At 38.7% G+C, this 21,812-nt stretch overlaps 1 protein-coding gene across 1 annotated transcript in view; it reads left to right on the top strand.

Moving 5' to 3' along the window:
- Positions 1 to 21,330, top strand: part of LOC131954140 (putative N-acetylated-alpha-linked acidic dipeptidase) — a 55,981-nt gene extending 34,651 nt beyond the window's left edge. Inside the window, exons 3-21 of the mRNA XM_059317669.1 lie at positions 5,190 to 5,309; positions 5,838 to 5,911; positions 7,399 to 7,545; positions 11,076 to 11,205; positions 12,837 to 12,959; positions 13,123 to 13,303; positions 14,174 to 14,264; positions 14,429 to 14,524; positions 14,908 to 14,993; positions 15,490 to 15,609; positions 16,674 to 16,756; positions 16,997 to 17,060; positions 17,572 to 17,734; positions 17,915 to 18,008; positions 18,509 to 18,616; positions 19,079 to 19,217; positions 19,776 to 19,857; positions 20,332 to 20,424; positions 20,892 to 21,330. Coding sequence (XP_059173652.1) covers positions 5,190 to 5,309; positions 5,838 to 5,911; positions 7,399 to 7,545; positions 11,076 to 11,205; positions 12,837 to 12,959; positions 13,123 to 13,303; positions 14,174 to 14,264; positions 14,429 to 14,524; positions 14,908 to 14,993; positions 15,490 to 15,609; positions 16,674 to 16,756; positions 16,997 to 17,060; positions 17,572 to 17,734; positions 17,915 to 18,008; positions 18,509 to 18,616; positions 19,079 to 19,217; positions 19,776 to 19,857; positions 20,332 to 20,424; positions 20,892 to 21,090 — 2,193 coding nt within the window. The 3' untranslated portion in view covers positions 21,091 to 21,330. The remainder of the gene's footprint in view (positions 1 to 5,189; positions 5,310 to 5,837; positions 5,912 to 7,398; positions 7,546 to 11,075; positions 11,206 to 12,836; positions 12,960 to 13,122; positions 13,304 to 14,173; positions 14,265 to 14,428; positions 14,525 to 14,907; positions 14,994 to 15,489; positions 15,610 to 16,673; positions 16,757 to 16,996; positions 17,061 to 17,571; positions 17,735 to 17,914; positions 18,009 to 18,508; positions 18,617 to 19,078; positions 19,218 to 19,775; positions 19,858 to 20,331; positions 20,425 to 20,891) is intronic.
- The last annotated feature ends 482 nt before the right edge of the window (positions 21,331 to 21,812 follow it).

Below are 21,812 nucleotides of genomic sequence, written 5' to 3'. Positions count from 1 at the left end.
AACCTCGGCCGCCGCCGTGGCGCGCCGAGATCCTAACCACTGAGCTATGGGGTGGTCATCTGGTCTGAATCAATCAATCAGATCTTGATGGAAAATTTCTACGTCTTAGACACTCTTAGTAAGACAGTGGAAAAAACCCGGTTGTTGCACCATCAATCCATATATGGTATTAACACAATGTCAAAATAAAACATTACTGGACCTAAGTAGGTCACAGGGATTAGCCATCAAGGTAATCTGTCAGATTAGTGGGGGTGGGGGTGGGGGTGGGGACGGGGTGGGGGATGAGCCATCAAGGTTACACAACAGTCAGATTAGTGGGGGATTAGCCATTAAGGTAAATATAGCCAGGTGTGCCCAGTGCCTGAGTGGCAAGAAGGGATTAGCCATCAAGGTAATCCGTCAGATTAGTAGGGGGTATTAGCCATCAAGGTAAATATAGCCAGGTGTGCCCAGTGCCTTAGTGACAAGGAGGGATTAGCCATCAAGGGAATTTGTCAGATTAGTGGGGGGGGGGGGGTAGCCATCAAGGTAAATATAGCCAGGTGGGCCCAGTGCCTTAGTGGCAAGAAGGGATTAGCTATCAAGGTAATACAACAGTGAGATTAGTGGGAGGATTAGCTAGCCATCAAGGTAATACAACAGTCAGATTAGTGGGGGGGGGGGGATTAGCCATTAAGGTAAATATAATCAGATGTGCACAGTGCTTTAGTGGCAAGAAGGGATTAGCCATCAAGGTAATACAACAGTCAGATTAGTTTGGGGGGGGGGGATGAGATATCAAGGTAACACATTCAAATTAGCCGGGGGGGGGGGGGTTGGCAATTTACTGTTGAGGTTGAACAGCTTAAGGGACATTATTGGGAAGTGTGTGACGTAATTAACTATGAATGTGAAATCAGGGGTTAGGGGTGGGGGTGTTGTAGCAAGAACAAAGCTACCAGGGTACCGCCTTAACATTAGCGTCTTCGTCCATGTTATCGGCCGTGGCCGTTTTCCAAACTGGCAAAACTCGTTTGTGGAAGGTATTCAATTTTTTTTTTTACTTTGACATTTACTTTTTGCTAATCAACAATCATTTACATCAGGGGTCTCCAAACTACGGCCCGCGGGCCGCATGCGGCCCGCTAAGTCCTCTCATCCGGCCCGCGGATATCTTTTTGTCCACGGAAAAAAAGTTTGTTGGAGGTGGCTGAGGATCTATGCCCAGAAAATTCAAAACAACTTGAAAATGTAGCTTTGGGTGCTAATACAATTGCCCACCGTGTTGCAGACATTGGTGAAAACATTGTGACTCAAATAGCAAAAAATACAAGCAAGTTTTGCTATTTTTTAAAACATTGCAATCAGAGTTTCATCCAGGCATCTCTTCGGGGGGGGGGGGGGGGGGGGGCTTAGCCCCCCCAAAAAATTTTTACCGCCCCCCCCCCCCCGAACGAAATTTATATACTTTATATAGAAAATATATACTTTTAACAGTGTCCGCCCCCCCCCCCCCCCCCTGAAAATTTCGAGTGCCCACCCGGAGAAAAAAGTCTGGAAGAAACACTGATTGCAATGGATGAGTCGCTAGACAGCTGTTCTACCTCTTAACTGCTTATGTTCATTAGAGGTGCGGATGAAGACATGAACCTTAACACAAGAGCTGTCTTCCCTACATAACATGTATATCACTGTAGCCGGAGACGATATATTCAATGAGTTAAAAAAACATTTGATGATTATAACTTGGACTGGACTAATCTCAGTTAACTGACTGTTGATGGAGGAAAGTACATGCGTGGCAAAAAGAAAGGCTTGGTTTGACAAGCGAATGAGAAAAAATATTCTACAACCAATGCTCCTGCACGGTATTATGCTCCGGTATTTTCTCCGGGAGGGGGACACTTGAAATGTGTATATATATCTACATAAATTATATTTCGTCGTGGGGGGTGGGGGGGGGGGGTGGAGTAGACGTTCTTCGGGGGGGGGGGGGGCTGGTCTGCCGTCCCGAAGAAATGCCTGGAAGAAACTCTGGCCCCCGAACTGATATTTGATACGTAATGCGGCCCTCGGGTTAAAAAGTTTGGAGACCCCTGATTTACATGCTTGACGTAGGTGTAAGTATATGCACTGGTCACTGATGCTGGTCTATGTGTGTATGTAAAAAAATTATTATACATACACATACAAAAATGCATCCCATAAATATGAATGTAATCTTTCACTAACCATGCAATATTTAAAGCAATGGTCCCAGGAGAGAACGGTGTACAAAGTCTCGAGAGTTCACTAGAATAATAGATCCTGCTACAGCAGTATTTTAAACAGGTCTCTCCCTGTACGTTTACGTAATTTCATCTCTTGCGCCACTGTCGCCAGCACTATAGCCAGCCCAGGGGACAGAACTCACATAAAGTGAAATGGGTCTTAAGGGACAGTATCTAGTCACCGTGTACTTTAGTTTTGTAGGAGCTAGAACAGCTTTAGTTTCGTAGGAGTTTGAAATGTGCTTTCGTTATGTGGAAGCCAAAAATATGTTTTAGTATTGGTAGGGGCTAGTAATATGATTTAGATTTGCAGTATCTAGAAACATTCTTCAGGTTTTTTGGAGCAAGAAACATTATTCTTGTTTTGTAATCTATCTATCTATCTATTCTATATATATATAATTCTCTTCTGGGAGCCGTTAGAAAACAAGCTGCAAGCACCTCCTTGCAGTCCCCTCTCTTTCTCTCTATCACTACCACCCCACCCCACCCCCACATTGTCTGGTGAGCTGTGGTCACGCTGTTTACATTTTACAATCATAGAGACGGGTTTGGTGACGGCTATTAGGGGCAGATAATTTAGTTTGAAACGATTTTAAACTTAGAGGAGGTAACTAAGAGGTGGCTGCTTTCACGTGGGGGGGGGGGGAGGGGGGTTTAGTGTTTTTAAGCAAATATTTTCAGTGGCAGCATTGGTAATGTCGAATTCACAAATTATAAATTACTGAAAAGTAGAAGAAAAAAAACAACTAAATAGCGGCGTATGATACGCCGCGGGTCGGCTCGTATATATATATAATTCTCTTCTGGGAGACGCTAGAAAACAAGCTGTAAGCGCGCTCCCTACCACCCCCACCCCTACATGGTCTAGTGAGCTGTGGTTCACGCTAAATGTTTACAAGCAGAGCCGGGCTTAGTGACGACTATTAGGGGCGGATAATTTAGTTTGAAACGATTTTAAACGTAGGGGGGGGGGGTAACTAAGTGGAGTTTACTTTAACGGGGGGGGGGGGGGGGGGGTTGGAGGGTTATCGTCCTTAACGAGCTACTTATAGTGTTTAAAAGAAATATTTTCAATGGCAGCGTTGGTAGTGTCGAATTCACAAATTATGAATTACTGAAAGTAGAAAAAACAACAACAAAATAGCGGCGTATGATATGCCGCGGGTCGGCTCGTATTATATAATTTCTAATGGGGAAAAGATCCATAAACTTTATTTGTATATGTGTATGTGTTTGTGCCCTATGTTTGTATGATAATAAATACAAACAAGTATAAACATGTATTTATTTGCTCATTTATCTGCGCATGCGTAGTCTGATGTAGTTGGGCCAAAAATACTCTGTTCAGCATAAAACCGTGAGTCACTTTTCAATAGTTTAAAAAAAAAAAATCTCTATTTTGTTTTCAGCCGGAAATATTTTTTCCCGGCGTCTTTTCTAACCGGATTAGTTTTTTTGTGGACTTGTCAAGCGTCAGCCGTCTTAGGCCGATAATTCCCAGAATTCCACTTCAGTTTGGGATCGGGAACTTAATATCCGGTTTAGTTTCACGATTCCAAAACTTCACATCAAAAAAGATGTTTTACAATGGTGTAAACAGTCACTGTAATAACATTGTTTTAAACTTGTCTTTGATGTCTTTTTGCTAGTTTTTTTTTTTTTTTTGTAGTTACTTAAAGACTAACACAACATAAGTGTTGGCGAAAGAAAGCTGATTTTTTTTTCTGTGAATTCCCTTGTTAACGATAGAGTTGGATTAAAAATGTCACATTTGTTTGATTTGGTGCATAGTTTAAACGGGGTCGGTGTGGTCGGGTCGGTAAAGATCAAAAGTACCGAGTTCGAACCCCCAGACAGATGAGGCTTGTCACCTGGGGACAGCAACCCATCTAGGAGAGACAACTCCAAAATCAAACACGTGATGCATCACTGGGCGCATGACCTTGTAGTAAAGTCACCGACCCGGGCACTAGAGTTCCTAGATGACCTTCAACGACCTTGTGATCGTGACCAATGCGAGCCACCTAGGTGGAAGCATCCGTCTGTGGTCAGGCACGGAGAGGGATGGGTGCCATCATGCAATACTTAGCCCTAGACACACCACACAAATCTGTGGTGCCCCAATGCCCCTCCACCCAAGTGTTAAGGGATTTATTTTATTTATTTATATAAATAGGTTAAACATTTGTAAACTTTCTATATCGACAACATAACCAACTCACTCAGAAAACTCCCAAACTTATAAATAGATTAAGCATTCCTAATTAAAGCATGCTTGTTCTTTAATTAAGTCACATTTTCTAGAATAGTTGTGGGAAGGGAAAAAAATCGTTAGTTGTAAAGCCACGGAACAATTTTTAAAGAATCGTCAGAAAAAAATGATTGAGGCGGATACTGTGACGCCATCACGCGATCTTCCGATCAGTTTGGTCAAGTGTACCGGATGAACCTGGAGTCACGCGTCACGTTACCCATTGTGTGCGTCTAATGACCGTCGGAGCACCAGGTTACCATTGTATGAGTCGTAAACTATTCGGAGTACCAGTTCACCGATCTAATAAATATTTATAGCACAGATTCATCTGTGTATGTTTTGACTATTGTTGTTGGGGGGTGGGGGGGGGGGAGAATTAATGACTTTTTGGTATACCAACTCACGCCTATTGTATCTGGAAGGGAAGGGATGGGGAGGCAGCAGATTAGCTCCGTGTAACTCGATTGACTATTTCGAATCCCACCACTCCCCTGTTTAGTGGTTCAATTTGGAGATTGAATTAGAGACTTTAGAAAATTACCTGGCAATACCACAAACATTCAGGCCAAGTTACCACAGCATGGCCATGAGAATACTCCACTACTAAACTTCAGCATTTAGAAACAAAACAGACTTGCCAAAGTTCAACCTTGACCTTGCGTGTGTCCTCTCCTCCCCAGGCTCTTCTTATCCTCGCCGTGCTCTTTGTCGGCCTCATCATCGGCTACGTCATCAGGAGGAACATCCACGAGGTCTTTGTCTCGGCGTCCATCAAACAGAAGTACCTGGGCGTGCAACAGGTCAGTCCAGGTGGTTAGTGCTTGTCTGTGGTCACTTCAGGTCCAGGGTCATTTCAGGTCCAAGGTCATTTCAGGTCCAAGGTCATTTCACATCCATGGTCATTTCAGATTCAAGGTCATTTCAGATTCATGTTATTTCAGATCAATTGTCTTGTCGGGGTATTAATTTCAGATCCAGGGTCATTTCATATACTTGTTATTTTAGGATAATGTTCTTTTATGGTAATATTTATTTTAGTCAGTCTTCAGTAAGGTAGAATGAGGTATATATCGTGGGCCTTGAAAAGCTGTAGACAGATCGACTTATTATTTTGATTGTGCATGTTCCATTCAGTTCTGCAACAAATATATAGTTCTGTTTGTTCTACAACACGCTCATGTTCTGACTGATTGTCGCAACACGCACGACATGCTTTGGTCTTCGTGCTAATGGATGCAAGTTTGTGTATCGCATTACTAGATAAGGGATATTTTAGCGTAGTTTATGTTAATGATGTGAGATCACGTGATGTTTGTTTCTGTTGCCAGGACTACAACCCACGTGTAAGGGACGAGCTACAGGCCCGTGTGACCCACGTCTCCAACTTTGAGGACAGCCTGCAGTAAGTTGTCATCTGACAGACGTTGACAGAGTCACTCTGATACTAGACGCTGCGTCACTGTGATGTCAGACACTGACAGACAGCGTCAGACAGAGTCACTCTGCTACTGCTACTATACCCTGCGATATATGTTGCCGGCAATGGATAAAAACCCGGCATTCTATGGAATACCTAGGCAATGTTACAATTACTGGCGTTTTAGGCATTTATCAGCGTTGTTCTATACTTCACAGGCATTACATAAAATGCCAAGGCTTTATTTAGAATGCCAAGAACTGCTCAAAGTGTGAAATGCCCTGATTGCAAAAGTCTTTAATAACAAAAAGTCAAAAAAAAAAAAAAAAAAAAAAAAAAAAAAAATAGAAAATGAATTGGTTGCATAATGTAAGGTTAGAATGGCATTTTTAATTGCACTTAATTTATTTTTCTTTCTAACCCTAACCTTAACCCAATTCCTAAACCTTGATATTTTGCTATTATTCTATGCTCAGCCTGTTTGTTATTTGTTATTCTATAGAATGACGAGGAAACGTATAAATTATTGATGTATTTCATACTCTGACGGCCCATTGCAGGCATTGTACACACCGCCTAGGTATTCTATAGTGTCGGTTTTACACTTTGCCGGTAACATATACTTTTTAAAAAGTTAAACAATTTACCAGAAAAGCAAAATTTTCTTTTGTAGGAAAAATCTTTTACAAATCTTTGTTTCCCTTTTTACACGATGCTAGAGATTTGACAAAACAGGCGGGTGAATCGACAAAGTCAGGTTCGAATTTTCAACATTAGCGTATGAATATTTGATGGCGAAAATCGTCACCATTAGTGACGTGAGCGAAATAAAATCTAATGAGAATCAAGGTCTTTCTGAAAGTCATCCCGAAGCATCGATTTCACACATTTCCCATGATCCCACCACAAATGGCATTAGACGCCTAAAATAGAAATTTTTAATCGGAGATATTTCAAAAATTGGAAACACGAAATCAATCTTTTGTGGCCAGTCACCACATCTCAGTATGTCAGGTTTTAAGACAGCAGTGGTGATTCACTCTCGCCTTACACGACATAGTAATGGCCGTGACCAATGTTCACCTGCCCAGATAGTTCTACAGTTTACTTCTGATAGAATCGTATAAATATAGAAACTGTGGGGACGGCGTGACCCAGCGGTAGAGAGCTGGACTGCTAACCCGAAAGTCTCGAGTTCGAATCCGGGTTCAAGTCAGTAGAGCGTCCCTGAGTCCACCCAGCTCTGATGCGTACCTAACTCTCGTTAGGGAAGCAAAATTACCTGGGCATAGTGCTGACCACACTATCCCTTCTTATGCCGAGGTCCCTGAATCAGATAAACTCTACTTCATCTGCCCCATGTGTTTTGGGCACGAACGGGGAAAGATGACGATGATAGAACCTTTGCCAACTAACCGACAGATGACACTACGACGGATGACCTTGACCCAGTTTTGTTGTCTCTACCCCAGGCTACTGACGAGGGACGTACGGCTGTCGGGGGTGGGCGGCACCAACCGGATCCTGATCTACGTGCGGGACTGGTGGAGGAACTTCAACTTCGACAGTCTGGCCATCAAGAACTACAGCGTCCAGCTGGTCTATCCCGACTATGTGGCGTGAGTGGTTCAGTGGTTAGATCTGTCAGGGTTTTAGATACACTGACATTAGTGGGTCAGTGGTTAGATTTTTCATGCTTTTAGACATACTAAAGGTTTTAACTTAACATTTGTGGGCAGTGTTTTAGATAATGCTGACAATTTTATCTGACTTTAGTGTGACATCTTTTTTATATATTACTGACGGTTTTATCTAAGGATCTGATGCTATGGCCTCATACATAAGTGCACTTCCACACCATAGAGTTTGAGATCCCCTGCTCTATTTGATTACCTACTTTACAAGATTTATATCATTTTATGGGATCTGATTTAAGCTTGGTTATGGGTGTAATTTAATGTATTCGCGTATAATTAGATTGCAGCGAGCAGCTTTAGGGATGTAATTTGGTGAATAGTTTATGTAATGGAGGCCTTGATAAAGTTTTAGCTTGACTTTATGTAATGTAGGCCTAATAAAGTTTTAGCTTGACTTTATGTAATGTAGGCTGATAAAGTTCTAGCTTGACTTTATGTAATGTAGGCTGATAAAGTTTTAGCTTGACTTTATGTAATGTAGGCTGATAAAGTTTTAGCTTGACTTTATGCAATGTAGGCTGATAAAGTTTTAGCTTGACTTTATGTAATGTAGGCTGATAAAGTTTTAGCGTGACTTTATGTAATGTGAGCCTGATAAAGTTTTAGCGTGACTTTATGTAATTTAGGCTGATAAAGTTTTAGCGTGACTTTATGTAATGTAGGCTGATAAAGTTTTAGCGTGAGTTTATGTAATGTAGGCGTTGATAAAATTTTAGCGTGAGTTTATGTAAGGTAGGCTGATAAAGTTTTAGCGTGACTTTATGTAATGGAGGCCTGATAAAGTTTTAGCGTGACTTTATGTAATGTGGGCCTGATAAAGTTTTAGCGTGACTTTATGAAATGGAGGCCTGATAAAGTTTTAGCGTGACTTTATGTAATGTAGGCTGATAAAGTTTTAGCGTGAGTTTATGTAATGTAGGCGTTGATAAAATTTTAGAGTGAGTTTATGAAAGGTAGGCTGATAAAGTTTTAGCGTGACTTTATGTAATGGAGGCCTGATAAAGTTTTAGCGTGACTTTATGTAATGTAGGCTGATAAAGTTTTAGCGTGAGTTTATGTAATGTAGGCGTTGATAAAATTTTAGCGTGAGTTTATGTAAGGTAGGCTGATAAAGTTTTAGCGTGACTTTATGTAATGGAGGCCTGATAAAGTTTTAGCGTGACTTTATGTAATGTAGGCTGATAAAGTTTTAGCGTGAGTTTATGTAATGTAGGCGTTGATAAAATTTTAGCGTGAGTTTATGTAAGGTAGGCTGATAAAGTTTTAGCGTGACTTTATGTAATGGAGGCCTGATAAAGTTTTAGCGTGACTTTATGTAATGGAGGCCTGATAAAGTTTTAGCGTGACTTTATGTAATGGAGGCCTGATAAAGTTTTAGCGTGACTTTATGTAATGGAGGCCTGATAAAGTTTTAGCGTGACTTTATGTAATGGAGGCCTGATAAAGTTTTAGCGTGACTTTATGTAATGGAGGCCTGATAAAGTTTTAGCGTGACTTTATGTAATGGAGGCCTGATAAAGTTAGAATGATTATGACCACTGGCTTATATTAAATCAATCGGTACAGTTTTATGCCATCCTACGGGAAGCAGATTTTAAACATTTATTAAACGATATCTCTTCGCCCAAGGGTGACATTAACTATTGATCGTCATTAATGTATAACCCTAATTATAACGTATTTCTTACAACCAAATTATTATAACTATTTTACTGACATATTTATTAAAAGTTTTTGAGAAAAATATTTGAGAAAAATTTGAACAATAATTTGAACATTTTGTTCACCACTTCCCGCGAACCTTTCAAAATGTCGGCTGCACACAGAGAAATGAAATGGCTGACGTCCCAGGTCAGACAGGGTTAATTGAAACTAACTTTGATGAATAATTCCTGTTAAAGGCAGGGGTTTAGGGGGTGGGGTAAGGGAGACCACCGGACCCCATTGTTGTCAGACGGCCGACTGGACGTCTGGAGAGAATTGGGGCGTCAGAGGAAAATGTTTCGCGGTTTGTCATAACGTCTGACGGAAGTTGGGAGATAAAGGGCGGGAATCTATTTGTCTTGTTTGGGTTCTCTAGACGGGGCGAGAAAAATGTAAGAAATCAATTTTATATATACGCCGGGGAAGGGGGGGGGGGATAAAGATATAAAGAAATAAGATGTATTACACGCCGTGGTAGTTTATCACTTGTTGCTGTATGCATGCGGAAATGATGAGACTTTAGAAAGGGGAGTATGGCCTAGCGTTGAGATTCTGAATGGGATTTAGTAAACATGGGTGCATGTTGTGGGAGAGGTATGGGTTCGAATCTTGTCTGATACGGTGTGTATGTGGCGAGATGTGTCTAGCACCAGCCACTTGGTAAGCCCATATCCCATGTAATCATCAATGGCTAGCCCATCATATCCCATGTAATCTCTGGCTAGCCCATCATATCCCATGTAATCATCAATGGCTAGCCCATCATATCCCATGTAATCTCTGGCTAGCCCATCATATCCCATGTAATCATCAATGGCTAGCCCATCATATCCCATGTAATCTCTGGCTAGCCCATCATATCCCATGTAATCATCAATGGCTAGCCCATCATATCCCATGTAATCATCTACCAACCCATTTCCCATACAATACCCGCTCAAATGAAAGAAAATCAAATGCTTCACCCAAGGCTGACATTTCGAATGAAACAAATTGAAATAGTTTCAAGTACAGCATAAAGTATTAGACAAACGAAGCAATTTAAATTTTGACAGACGATATAGCACGCGATCAGAACTGGATAAACTTGTCATCTTTACCTGCTGACAAAAATAGTCGATTTGAATGCCAGAGGTTTCTTTAGAGTTCTGGAAAATAAATCAAACTTGCAGACGTGTTTTTTTTTGTCTTTTTTTAACGCCTGTCGTTGGCGGTCTATGTGCTGGTATTTGTTTAAAATGTTTAGATCTGTAAAACTTTTTCCAGTTAAACTTTTTATTATGTTTTTGTTTCTTTTTCTATGAAGAAAACAGAGCTATTTTAATCCAGTGCAGCAAGTTCGAACAAAAAAACGAAGAAATCAATTTTTTTCTTTTATTGAAAGTAAATTACTAAAAAATAGATTTTGTAAACATTGTAGCCATAAGATTTTGAACTTTTTATTGTGTGTACACATTGTTTCGTTAAGGTTTTCAACTTTTTATTGCGTGTAACATTGATTAAAAATTAAAATATTTTTAACTTTTTATTTTCGGTAAACATTGTTTCGTTAAGATTTTAAACTTTTTATTCTCTATAAACATTGTTGCATCAAGATTTTAAACTTTTTATTGTCTGTGGACACTGTTTAAGATTTCCAAATTTTTGTCTGTAACTGTATCATTTTTTCGTTAAGATTTTAAACTTTTTATTATCTATAAATATTGTTTCGTCAAGATTTTCAAAAAATTTCTTCTCCCTCTCACCAGGCAAGACGAGAACCACGTGGCGATTAAAACCAACAACAACACCCTGGTGTTCGAGACGTGGACCAACAACTCCAACATCCACCCCGACATATCCCCATTCAACGCCTACTCAGCCTCGGGGAACGTCGAGGTACGCTCATCTTTCATATCTTTCCCCAACTACACCCACCGTTCACATCATTTCCCCAACCACAGTCATCTTTTACGTCATTTCCTCAACCACAGTCTCCGTTCACATCATTTCCCCAACCCGAGTCTCCTTTCAAATCATTTCCCTAACCACAGTCTCCGTTCACACCATTTCCCCAACCACAGTCACCGTTCACGTGATTCCCCAACCACACCCATCGTTCACACCATTTCCTCAACCACAGTCACCGTTCACACCATTTCCTCAACCACAGTCACCGTTCACATCATTGCCCCAACCACAGTCACCGATCACACCATTTCCCCAACCACAGTCCGTTCACATCATTTACCCAACCACAGCCTCCGTTCACATCATTCCCCAACCACAGTCTCCGTTCACATCATTGCCCCAACCACAGTACGTTCACATCATTCCCTCAACCACAGTCATCTTTCACATCATTTCCTCAACCACAGTCACCGTTCACATCATTCCCCCAACCACAGTCACCGTTCACATCATTCCCCCAACCACAGTCATCTTTCACATCATTTCCTCAACCACAGTCACCGTTCACATTATTTCCCCAACCACACCATTTCCTCAACCACGGGTCTTTAAAATAGTTCTTTTTATCAATCACAGGCCATAGGAGCCGGTCTTTAGAGCATGCCTTGAGGCGTAATTTACAGACAGTTTTAGAAGAATAATCAGAGAATTTTTAGTATGGGCGTCTTGGTCATGTGATTTCTAACCGTGATCTTTAATCTAGACAGAGAATCTGAAAGACCCCTGCCCCCTTTTTCAAATAAGATACCTAAAGTAGCCTGAGACCCTTAGGTGTTCACACACGTTTCACACAAGTTTCACACAAGCCTCACACGTTACTATCGACGTTGAAACAAACACGGTTACCTCGAACTGTCAGTTTAAATGATACTAGAAGCCCCACCATGAGGGAATCCATTTTTTTTAGGAACACCACCTCATTAGGGAACTCTACAAGGAACACCACCCGATGACGTAAACCTCTATTACCACTATCGTGTAGACCTATGTATGGCCGCCAGTACACACACACACGTGTGAAATACGCTGCCCACTCCCTCCCCACACTGCCACACGAACACACATGCTAAAAGTATTGGGAGAACGACTGCATGCCTTTGACGGAAATTTAAAAAAAAATATTGGTTACTGTAATTAAGTGAGCCCGTTAATTTTTAATGACGGGGCAAATTAGTCTCCCCAATTGGCTTCCGGGCACATAACTGAAACCTTTGTTGGTGTATTTTGGTTGAACGAGTCGGACCTTAAGTTTAATAACGTTCATTGAATTATTCGGTTCTGTGTGTTCAAACATAGTCTACTGTAGTCTAGTGTATCTTGTATTACGTGTAGGGGGACATAGTCTAGTGTAACTTTGGTGCCAAACATGTAACTTTTGTATTACGTGTAGGGGGACATAGTCTACTGTAGCTTTGGTGCCAACATTTAACTCTAGTATTACGTGTAGGGGGACATTGTCTACTGTAGCTTTGGTGCCAACATTTAACTCTAGTATTACGTGTAGGGGGACAGTCTACTGTAACTTTGGTGCCAACATGTAACTCTTATATTACGTGTAGGGGGACATTGTCTACTGTAACTTTGGTCGGAGATCTGACTACAGATGGCTGCAGGAGAGAGGGGTCAACACGAAGGGGGTCATTCACCTCATTCGGTACGGCAAGGTCCATCCGAGCAATAAGGTATGGGTTATTTGGTCTGTCTGCGTCTGTCTTCTGGGTCTGTCTTCATCTCTCTTGGATGGCAACCATAAGTAGTTAGAAATTACATCCAAACTAAATACTGATTATAGTTCCTGTAAAACTTGACAACTTCTCGCCAACATGTTGACATCTATCCCTGTAGATCAAACTGGCGGAAGAAAATGGCGCCAGTGGGGTCATCCTGTACCCCGACCCCTCGGACTACTGCAATGGGATGACCAACGTGTCTGGCACCTGGTGGCTACGTGGGGATCAGGTGCCCAGTGAGCACGTCAGGTACTGGCTGACAGGTGACCCCAGCACACCTGACTATCCTGCTCTAGGTAGGTCAAACACCTGACTATCCTGCTCTAGGTAGGTCAAACACCTGACTATCCTGCTCTAGGTAGGTCAAACACCTGACTATCCTGCTCTAGGTAGGTCAGGCACTAGACTTGTCTAAGTAGGTCAGACACCAGACTGGTCTAGGTAGGTCAGACACCAGACTGGTCTAGGTAGGTCACATCTGACTGGTCTAAGTAGGTCAGACACCAGACCGGTCTAGGTAGGTCACATCTGACTGGTCTAAGTAGGTCAGACACCAGGCTGGTCTAAGTATGTCAGATACCACTGCTCTAAGTAGGTCAGACACCTGACTGGTCTAAGTAGGTCAGACACCACTGCTCTAAGTAGGCCAGACACCAGACTGGTCTAAGTAGGTCAGACACCAGACTGGTCCAAGTAGGTCAGACACCAGACTTGTCCAAGTAGGTCAGGCACTAGACATGTCTAAGTAGGTCAGGCACTAGACATGTCTAAGTAGGTCAGACACCAGACTGGTCTAAGTAGGTCAGACACCAGACTGGTCTAAGTAGGTCAAACACATGACATGTCTAAGTAGGTCAAACACATGACATGTCTAAGTAGGTCAAACACATGACAGGTCTAAGTAGGTCAAACACATGACTGGTCTAAGTAGGTCAAACACATGACAGGTCTAAGTAGGTCAGACACCAGACTGCTCTAGGTAAGTCAGACACCAGACTGCTCTAGGTAAGTCAGACACCAGACTACCCTGCTCAAGGTAGCTCATACTTCTGACCTTAAGTAGAGCATACACTTGACTGCTCTAGGTATGGTGATAACATATTCTGACATTTTTTCTGTTCGAACAAAAAAATGAACCATGTTTGATGTTTCCCTACTATTGACAGTAGGTGTCCCTAGAACTGGCTCCTCTACAGCCAGCACACCTGGAATACCTGTCTACCCCATCTCCTACAACGATGCCGAGATGATGCTCAGGTAATTCAAAGCCTAGAACATTCCAGTATATTACCTATGTAATTTTGTTGTGAAATATGTTACATTAATACAAACGTAAGCTGCATCAGCTCTAATGATGTTTTTACTTTTGTATAGTTTTTTGATGGAGTAAACAACTTTCACAACATATTATTTAAATGTAGGCACCTGGGTGGGACGTCCACTACAGGAGATTGGCTAGGTGGACTTAACGTTTCCTACAACACTGGACCAGGCTTCACTGGGCCATGGCAAGACTAGTAAGTCAATGGACATTTTCAAGCTTTTCTTCAGTAACTTTATTTATTCGAATGTTTGCTTTGATCAAAGTGTCCTGCTCAGAACTATCTTAAATATGAATATGTATGGATACAGACTACACAGAAAATAATCTTATAAATATTTTTTTTTTTATTTCGTACTCAATTCATACTTTTGCAGCATTTAATTAAGTACAGTTTTAATTCAGTTTAATCAGCCTTGAGTATTATTGCTTGAATTTTCTAATTGTTTAGATGTAAACTGTTTTTTTCATTTTACTCAGAAAACATTTGTAGATTAAAAATTTATAATTTATAAGATTTTGTATATAAGTTCATGTGTTGTCTATATAAAGTCACTGACCTGAATTGAATCTTTTCAGCAAAGTTGAACTGAACATCAGCAACAGCTTTAGCTACAGAGATATCCACAATGTTATAGCTGTCCTACGGGGGAAATATGAACAAAGTTTGTAGACTTTTTTATCTGTTCATTTCATATCTGGTTATCTGAAAAAATTAAGAACAAAGTTTGTAGACTTTTTTATCTGTTCATTTCATATCTGGTTATCTGAAAAAGTCAAGAACAAAGTTTGTTGACTTTTTTTATCTGTTCATTTCATATCTGGTTATCTGAAAATGTTATGAACAAAGTTTGTTGACTGTTTTTAACTAGTTATTTGGAAAAAAAAATTAAAGTTTTGACTTTTTCTCAATGCTCACTGAATGTTTTTTCTGCTTATTTGAGGAATATTTTAGCTTTTCTGAAATAAGTAAAAATTTGATACAAAATGATAAATGATTTTAAAGATGAGAGCAACATTAAATATACATAAAGAGAAGTGCAAACATTAATAACAAATAAGTTGAATTCTTGTCACAAATGTTCCATATTGAATTAAAGAAGGGTAGATGATAGATAAAACAGGTGAAACAGTTTTTGAGATCTTCTCATTGTCCCTCAGATCATTACGTGGTTATAGGAGCTCATATAGACGCCTGGGGATACGGTGCCATTGACGCTGGAACTAGTTTTGCTATCATTATGGACTTGGCCAGGACATTTTCCACACAGGTGGGGAAAGGTGAGTCAGTTATCATTTAGCTGGTTACTTGTAGATAGTGAGTCAGGTTTTAGTGACTCACTTATAGGCCTATATGGTGAGTCAGTTATCATTTAGCTGGTTACCTGTAGATAGTGAGTCAGTTATCATTTAGCTGGTTACATGTAGATGGTGAGTCAGTTATCATTTAGCTGGTTACCTGTAGATGGTGAGTCAGTTATCATTTAGCTGGTTACCTGTAGATGGTGAGTCAGTTATCATTTAGCTGGTTACCTGTAGATGGTGAGTCAGTTATCATTTAGCTGGTTACCTGTAGATGGTGAGTCAGTTATCATTTAGCTGGTTACCTGTAGATAGTGAGTCAGTTATCATTTAGCTGGTTACCTGTAGATGGTGAGTCAATGATCATTTAGCTGGTTACCTGTAGATAGTGAGTCAGTTATCATTTAGCTGGTTACCTGTAGATGGTGAGTCAGTTATCATTTAGCTGGTTACCTGTAGATGGTGAGTCAGTTATCATTTAGCTGGTTACCTGTATATGGTGAGTCAGCTAGGTTTTAGTGGCTCACCTATATGGTGAGTCAGTCAGCTGTCAGCTGGTTTCCTGTATATGATAAGAGTTTTTATACTTTTAGTTGTTTTGCCAGGATAGGTGAAGGGGGTGGGGACATGAACCTTAATTTTTATTTTTACAATCAGACTATCAAATTTACTTGAAGATTTTAGTTATTTTTATTCAGTCACTATCAGTATTACAATCATATCTGTGTATATTTAAAATACTTCCCTGAAAATTTTTATTTCTTGGACTACCAAAATACCTTACCAAATAATTGTAGGACAAATGTCTTTCTTATTTGCTAAACATTTTTGTTAACAAATCTATGGCGTATATAACCACTTCCAATTAACTGTAACGTAAGTTTAGAAAGTATTTAACCTTAATTATTATCTTACTGATCAGAAAATAAATTGTTTTGACATTTCCCAAAAAGTAAATGTACATTGTCAGTTCCAGTTTGAGTGCCATTAGATTATGAAGATTTGTGTCAACCAGAATGTAATTATCTCCCTTGCTTGTACAGGCTGGAGGCCGAGAAGGACAATTATATTTGCATTATGGGATGCTTCAAAGTACGGCCATGTTGGTGCTTATGAATGGGTTCAGGTTGGTTCACTTCATTTGTAACTGAACTTTGTTTTTTTTTGTTTTACTACATTTGACTGACTAACCTTGTTTTGTTTTTATGATTCATTGACTAAAGCATCATAAATAGAAAAAGAGTAGAAAATGTTGTCATTTTTGTGTAAAGAAAACCAACTTTAGTATTACATTTCTTCCTAATTTGTGTTAATATGTCTGTATGTTAGCTTTAGTTTACCAACATATTTTTTGTGTTTTACCCAGGAGTATGAAAAGCAGTTGAGTACGGGTGGTGTGGCATACATTAACATAGATTCTGCTATACGAGGTAAGTGTTTTAAAAACAAATCCTGTTTCTCAAATATCAAAATTAATAGCTGCTGAAGTTGTATAAATGATTAGGATTTTTTAAAAAATGTCTGCAGAGATCATCCACAAAAAAAAAAAAAAAATCACATTACTTTCAATCACATACCTTTTCATTATGTAATAACTTTGACAACATAGTTTCCGTATCTAAAAAACAATTTTTAAAAAATAAACTATTAACTTGAAGTCCACAACATCATAGAGAAAAATCACTTGATTAGTCCATATAAAAATGGTAAATTTCGTTTTAAATTTTTTAATATATTGAAGCCAGTTTTAGTGTAACAAGTAGATATAATAATACTAAATGTAAAATGATATCAAAGAGAAGAATGTATCATCACCATATTGCCATATAATTTGGTTTTTTTTGTGTGTGTGTGCAAGATGTCCATAAAATTGCATAATTTATTTATGTAAATTTGATTTACTTGAATATTTCAAAAAATCTTTTGTCCTTTTTGTTTTAGGTAACTATAGTTTTTATGCAGAATCCAACCCACTTCTCTATGATGTAATTTACAAGGCAGCTATGTCTGTGAAGTGGCCAGAACCAGGCCAAGATGGCAAGTCTGTCTATGATGTCTGGAAGGAAAGGGCCAGTAACTCTGAATTCTCGGCCACTGAACCCTGGTAAAAGTTCTCCCTTGATTAAATAGGCTTTAAATTTAGAAAATAATATTTGATATATTTCAAAGTGTTTAGCTGTTCCATAAAATATTGTCATCTAGTTACAAAATAATTGAGGATGGTAAATTAGTATGATATTTTAAAAAAGTTTATGAAGCTAAATGTATTTTTGTTTTATTCCAGGATAAATTATTTGTCAGGTGACCAAGACCACAGTCCATTTATGTACAGGCTAGGCATGTCTTCAGTGCTGACTGCATTTACATATAATATGAAGGTATTTACATAAATATCACTAATTCGGCCTAAGTAGGCTAAAATATGAAGGTATTTACATAAATATCAGTAATTAGTCCTAAGTAGGCTAAAATATCAATGTCTTTACTTAACTTTAATATTTCAGTAGAATAATTGCATTATGGAGGTTACAATTTCAGGTTAGCAGTCATGTTCTCTACTGTAGATATTTGGATTCAGCTAGTTTAGTTTCAACAATTTTAAAATCCTCTTACAACAGATGAACATTAATTAAATTAAAAATGAAAAACATTGGATATAATGTCGCTAGGCAGGTCAAGATATAACCTCTAATTATATTAGCAGGCATTTAATTTAAAATATTATCATGAAATAAAATGAACCAAATGTATTTTTACTATATCTTCTGTCTTCAGCAATGTTTTAAGCCATGGTGGTAAGAGAGTCATTGTTATAGAATATTTAGTTTAAATCTCATGCACTTGAATATATCCATTTTATTTTTTAACGTCCCACCAGGCATACCCAAATTTACCCACCTACCCCGCCCACAACACATTACAGGACACCATGGACTATGTGCTCAACATCGACAAGAAATATTTATTTCACTCGGCTTTAGTTCAGGTATGGTTCAACATTGTGAACAAATTAAATTCAGTAGGCCTTCTCAATAACATTGTTTTCTAAGTTTTTAAAACAATAATTAATTCAGCCCATTTTAAATTTGATCTTGGTTTAGAATTTTGTTTAAGAATCGCATATTAATGTCACCATAATGTGTGTTAAGAAAGAGAAGGTGATACACATAAAATATAGACAGCAAGTATAAGCCCCCAATAGTTCATACATCTTGCTAATCATACGGTCATTTTAGGGCCCTACACAATCTAACCACACAGTTTTTGTAGAAAGAAATTTTTTTATAACTTAATATCAAACCACACAGTTTTAGTATTTCTAATTATCAAATCATAAATCTTTTAAACTAAGTATCTAATTATAGAATTACTGTAAACATTCTCACCAACTGTTTTTAACTATAAAATTCTAATTATTGAATGTCTAATAAAACAATTCTTGTTGTAGGTACTCAGCGATATAGTGTTGAGACTAGCAGACTCTGCCATCATTCCAATGAATGTCACACACTACAGCACCATGATGAACCAGGGCATTGCCAAAGTTAGGCACATTTTCACCTCGCATTTATCAAGTAATGACTCAGGTAGGTGTTATTGTTGGTGCATTGTTAATGTCAGGATGATGTACCTGTGTGTATATTGCTAATGTCAGGTTAATGTGGGTATATTGTTAATGTTAGGTTGATGTACCTGTGGGTATATTGTTAATGTTAGGATCATGTACCTGTGGGTATACTGCTAATGTCAGGTTAATGCATCTGACATAGACAATGTCATGTATATTTTAATCACAAACCTCACATTATCTACTTATCATCAACTTTTCAAGGATGAGGAACAATAACTCTGTATAGAGAAGAAACACCAGTTAAATTGAGTACTGTCCCCTTCTCAGTTTAAAGTTTTTGTAGGAGTGTTAATTGTTAATTATATATTTAGCTATATTTCTACAGCTATCTAGTGTGTGTATGGCCTTTTCATGCTAATAAGGCCATTATTCGTTATTGCACTACTTCATAAACGTCCCTCTATTTTTCAAATTAAGAAAAAAATGTATATATACACTTTTTTGAGTAAATGGCCAAGCATTAGTAACATATTTTAGATTAATTAACATTTAACAAGTTATATTTTGTCAACAGATCTGCTGTCTGATGCAGTGTCAGAATTCACACAGGCAACCTTAACCTTTGACACAGCCCTCAGAAACAAAACAGACCTGACGTAAGTTTACATTTCCTTAAACCTCTGACGCAAGTCTACAATATTTCTTTAAACCTCTGACGCAAGTCTACAATATTTCTTTAAACCTCTGACGCAAGTCTACAATATTTCTTTAAAACCTCTGACGCAAGTCTACAATATTTCCTTAAACCTCTGACGCAAGTCTACAATATTTCTTTAAACCTCTGACGCAAGTCTACAATATTTCCTTAAACCTCTGACGCAAGTCTACAATATTTCTTTAAAACCTCTGGCTTGATCGCATATCTACAGCTGTAGATTTTTAAAATTTCTTCTTCCATATCACAATATACTAATATATTTTGATCATTCTTCTTCAAACTGAAAAATCTAGACTAACTTATCCTTGATTGGTTTGTTTTGTTATCAAAAACTATAAACACTACAGAATTTACTAGCTTCATGTTTACAATGGTCCATTCTTGAGTTAAGCACGAAAACTTTTTTTTCCAGGGAATTTGATGTTTTGGAAATTAATGACAAGCTGATTCGTATCTCAAGAGCTTTTATTTATGAAGGTGGACTTTTACATCAGGGTAGATACAGGTAAGATAATTTATGAAGGTGGACTTTTACATCAGGGTAGATACAGGTAAGATAATTTATGAAGGTGGACTTTTACATCAGGGTAGATACATGTAAGATAATTTATGAAGGTGGACTTTTACATCAGGGTAGATACAGGTAAGATAATTTATGAAGGTGGACTTTTACATCAGGGTAGATACAGGTAAGATAATTTATGAAGGTGGACTTTTACATCAGGGTAGATACAGGTAAGATAATTTATGAAGGTGGACTTTTACATCAGGCCAATACAGGTATGGTCATTTGATCTTTTCTGGCTGGATAGGGTGATACAACACAGCTAAGACACATGAACTTAACTGAAGTGAATGTAAGGTAAATTTAGTATTTAACTTGTTTATTTTCCCCTCTGATTTAGAAACGTGTTGATAGCTCCCCCCACCCCCCCAGTCATGCTACAACTGCTTTTTTTCTCCCTGATTTAGAAATGTGCTGATAGCACCCCACCCTGACAACCTGAACGAGGAAGTGATCTTCCCAGGGCTAGTGGTCAGTGAGGACAGTTCAGACGTGGACAGAGACCAGCTACGGAGAGAACTGGTCATCCTGATTATTGCCATCAAGCGAGCCAAAGATATTTTAGTCGACGACTTCGGTCCAGATTTGGTAGAAAGAGATTTGTGAGATGGCCAAGTGTTGATAGTTTGTGTAAGTGAGAGGTATTGACAGTTTGTGTAAGTGTGAGAATTGTGAGATGGCCAAGTGTTGACAGTTTGTGTAAGTGTGAGATTTGTGAGATAGCCAAGCTTTTAACTGTGGGTATGTGAATTGTAAAATGGTCAAGCTATTGACAGTTTGTGTAACTGTGAGATTTGTAAGATGGCAGAGTATTTACCAGTTTGTGTGCCTGTACTTTTGAGAGCTGGGTGGTTTTAGCACGTATTGTATGATGAGATTATAAAAATATTGTTTAGCTCTATAAAAATGAAACAAATTAAAACGAGTCTGTTCAAAGTTTACCAAAAATTTACATGAACGTATGTGTGAAAGAGATTTGATTAGATACAAATTGATTGAATCTACTGACCCTGTTGCTAAACATTTGTAAATATTCAGTTCTAAATCTATGCCATCATTTTTTATACATTTATATGCCAAACTTGGGAGAGCTGACGCAGAATGTACATTTCCTAACCAAAAGCATTTTGAGCCATCAGTTTTTTGTGGCATGCAGTTGAGAACTGCTGCTAGCATTTGAGTCATCTATCTACCATCTGTACATAGTGGTTTCATCAATGTAAATACTGCAGCCAAAGCTGAAATATAAAAATATTACTTTAACAGAAAGATATTAGTGATTGAATTTTTTGGTTCTTAATGTAAATCCTAGTGTATGTTTTAGAATA

Source organism: Physella acuta, unplaced genomic scaffold (genome assembly GCF_028476545.2).
Source record: "Physella acuta isolate Inbredline_101_S28 unplaced genomic scaffold, ASM2847654v3 ptg000975l, whole genome shotgun sequence".
NCBI lineage: Eukaryota > Metazoa > Mollusca > Gastropoda > Physidae > Physella > Physella acuta.
Note: the sequence above shows the minus strand (reverse complement) of the source record. Positions and strands in the feature narration are given on the sequence as shown.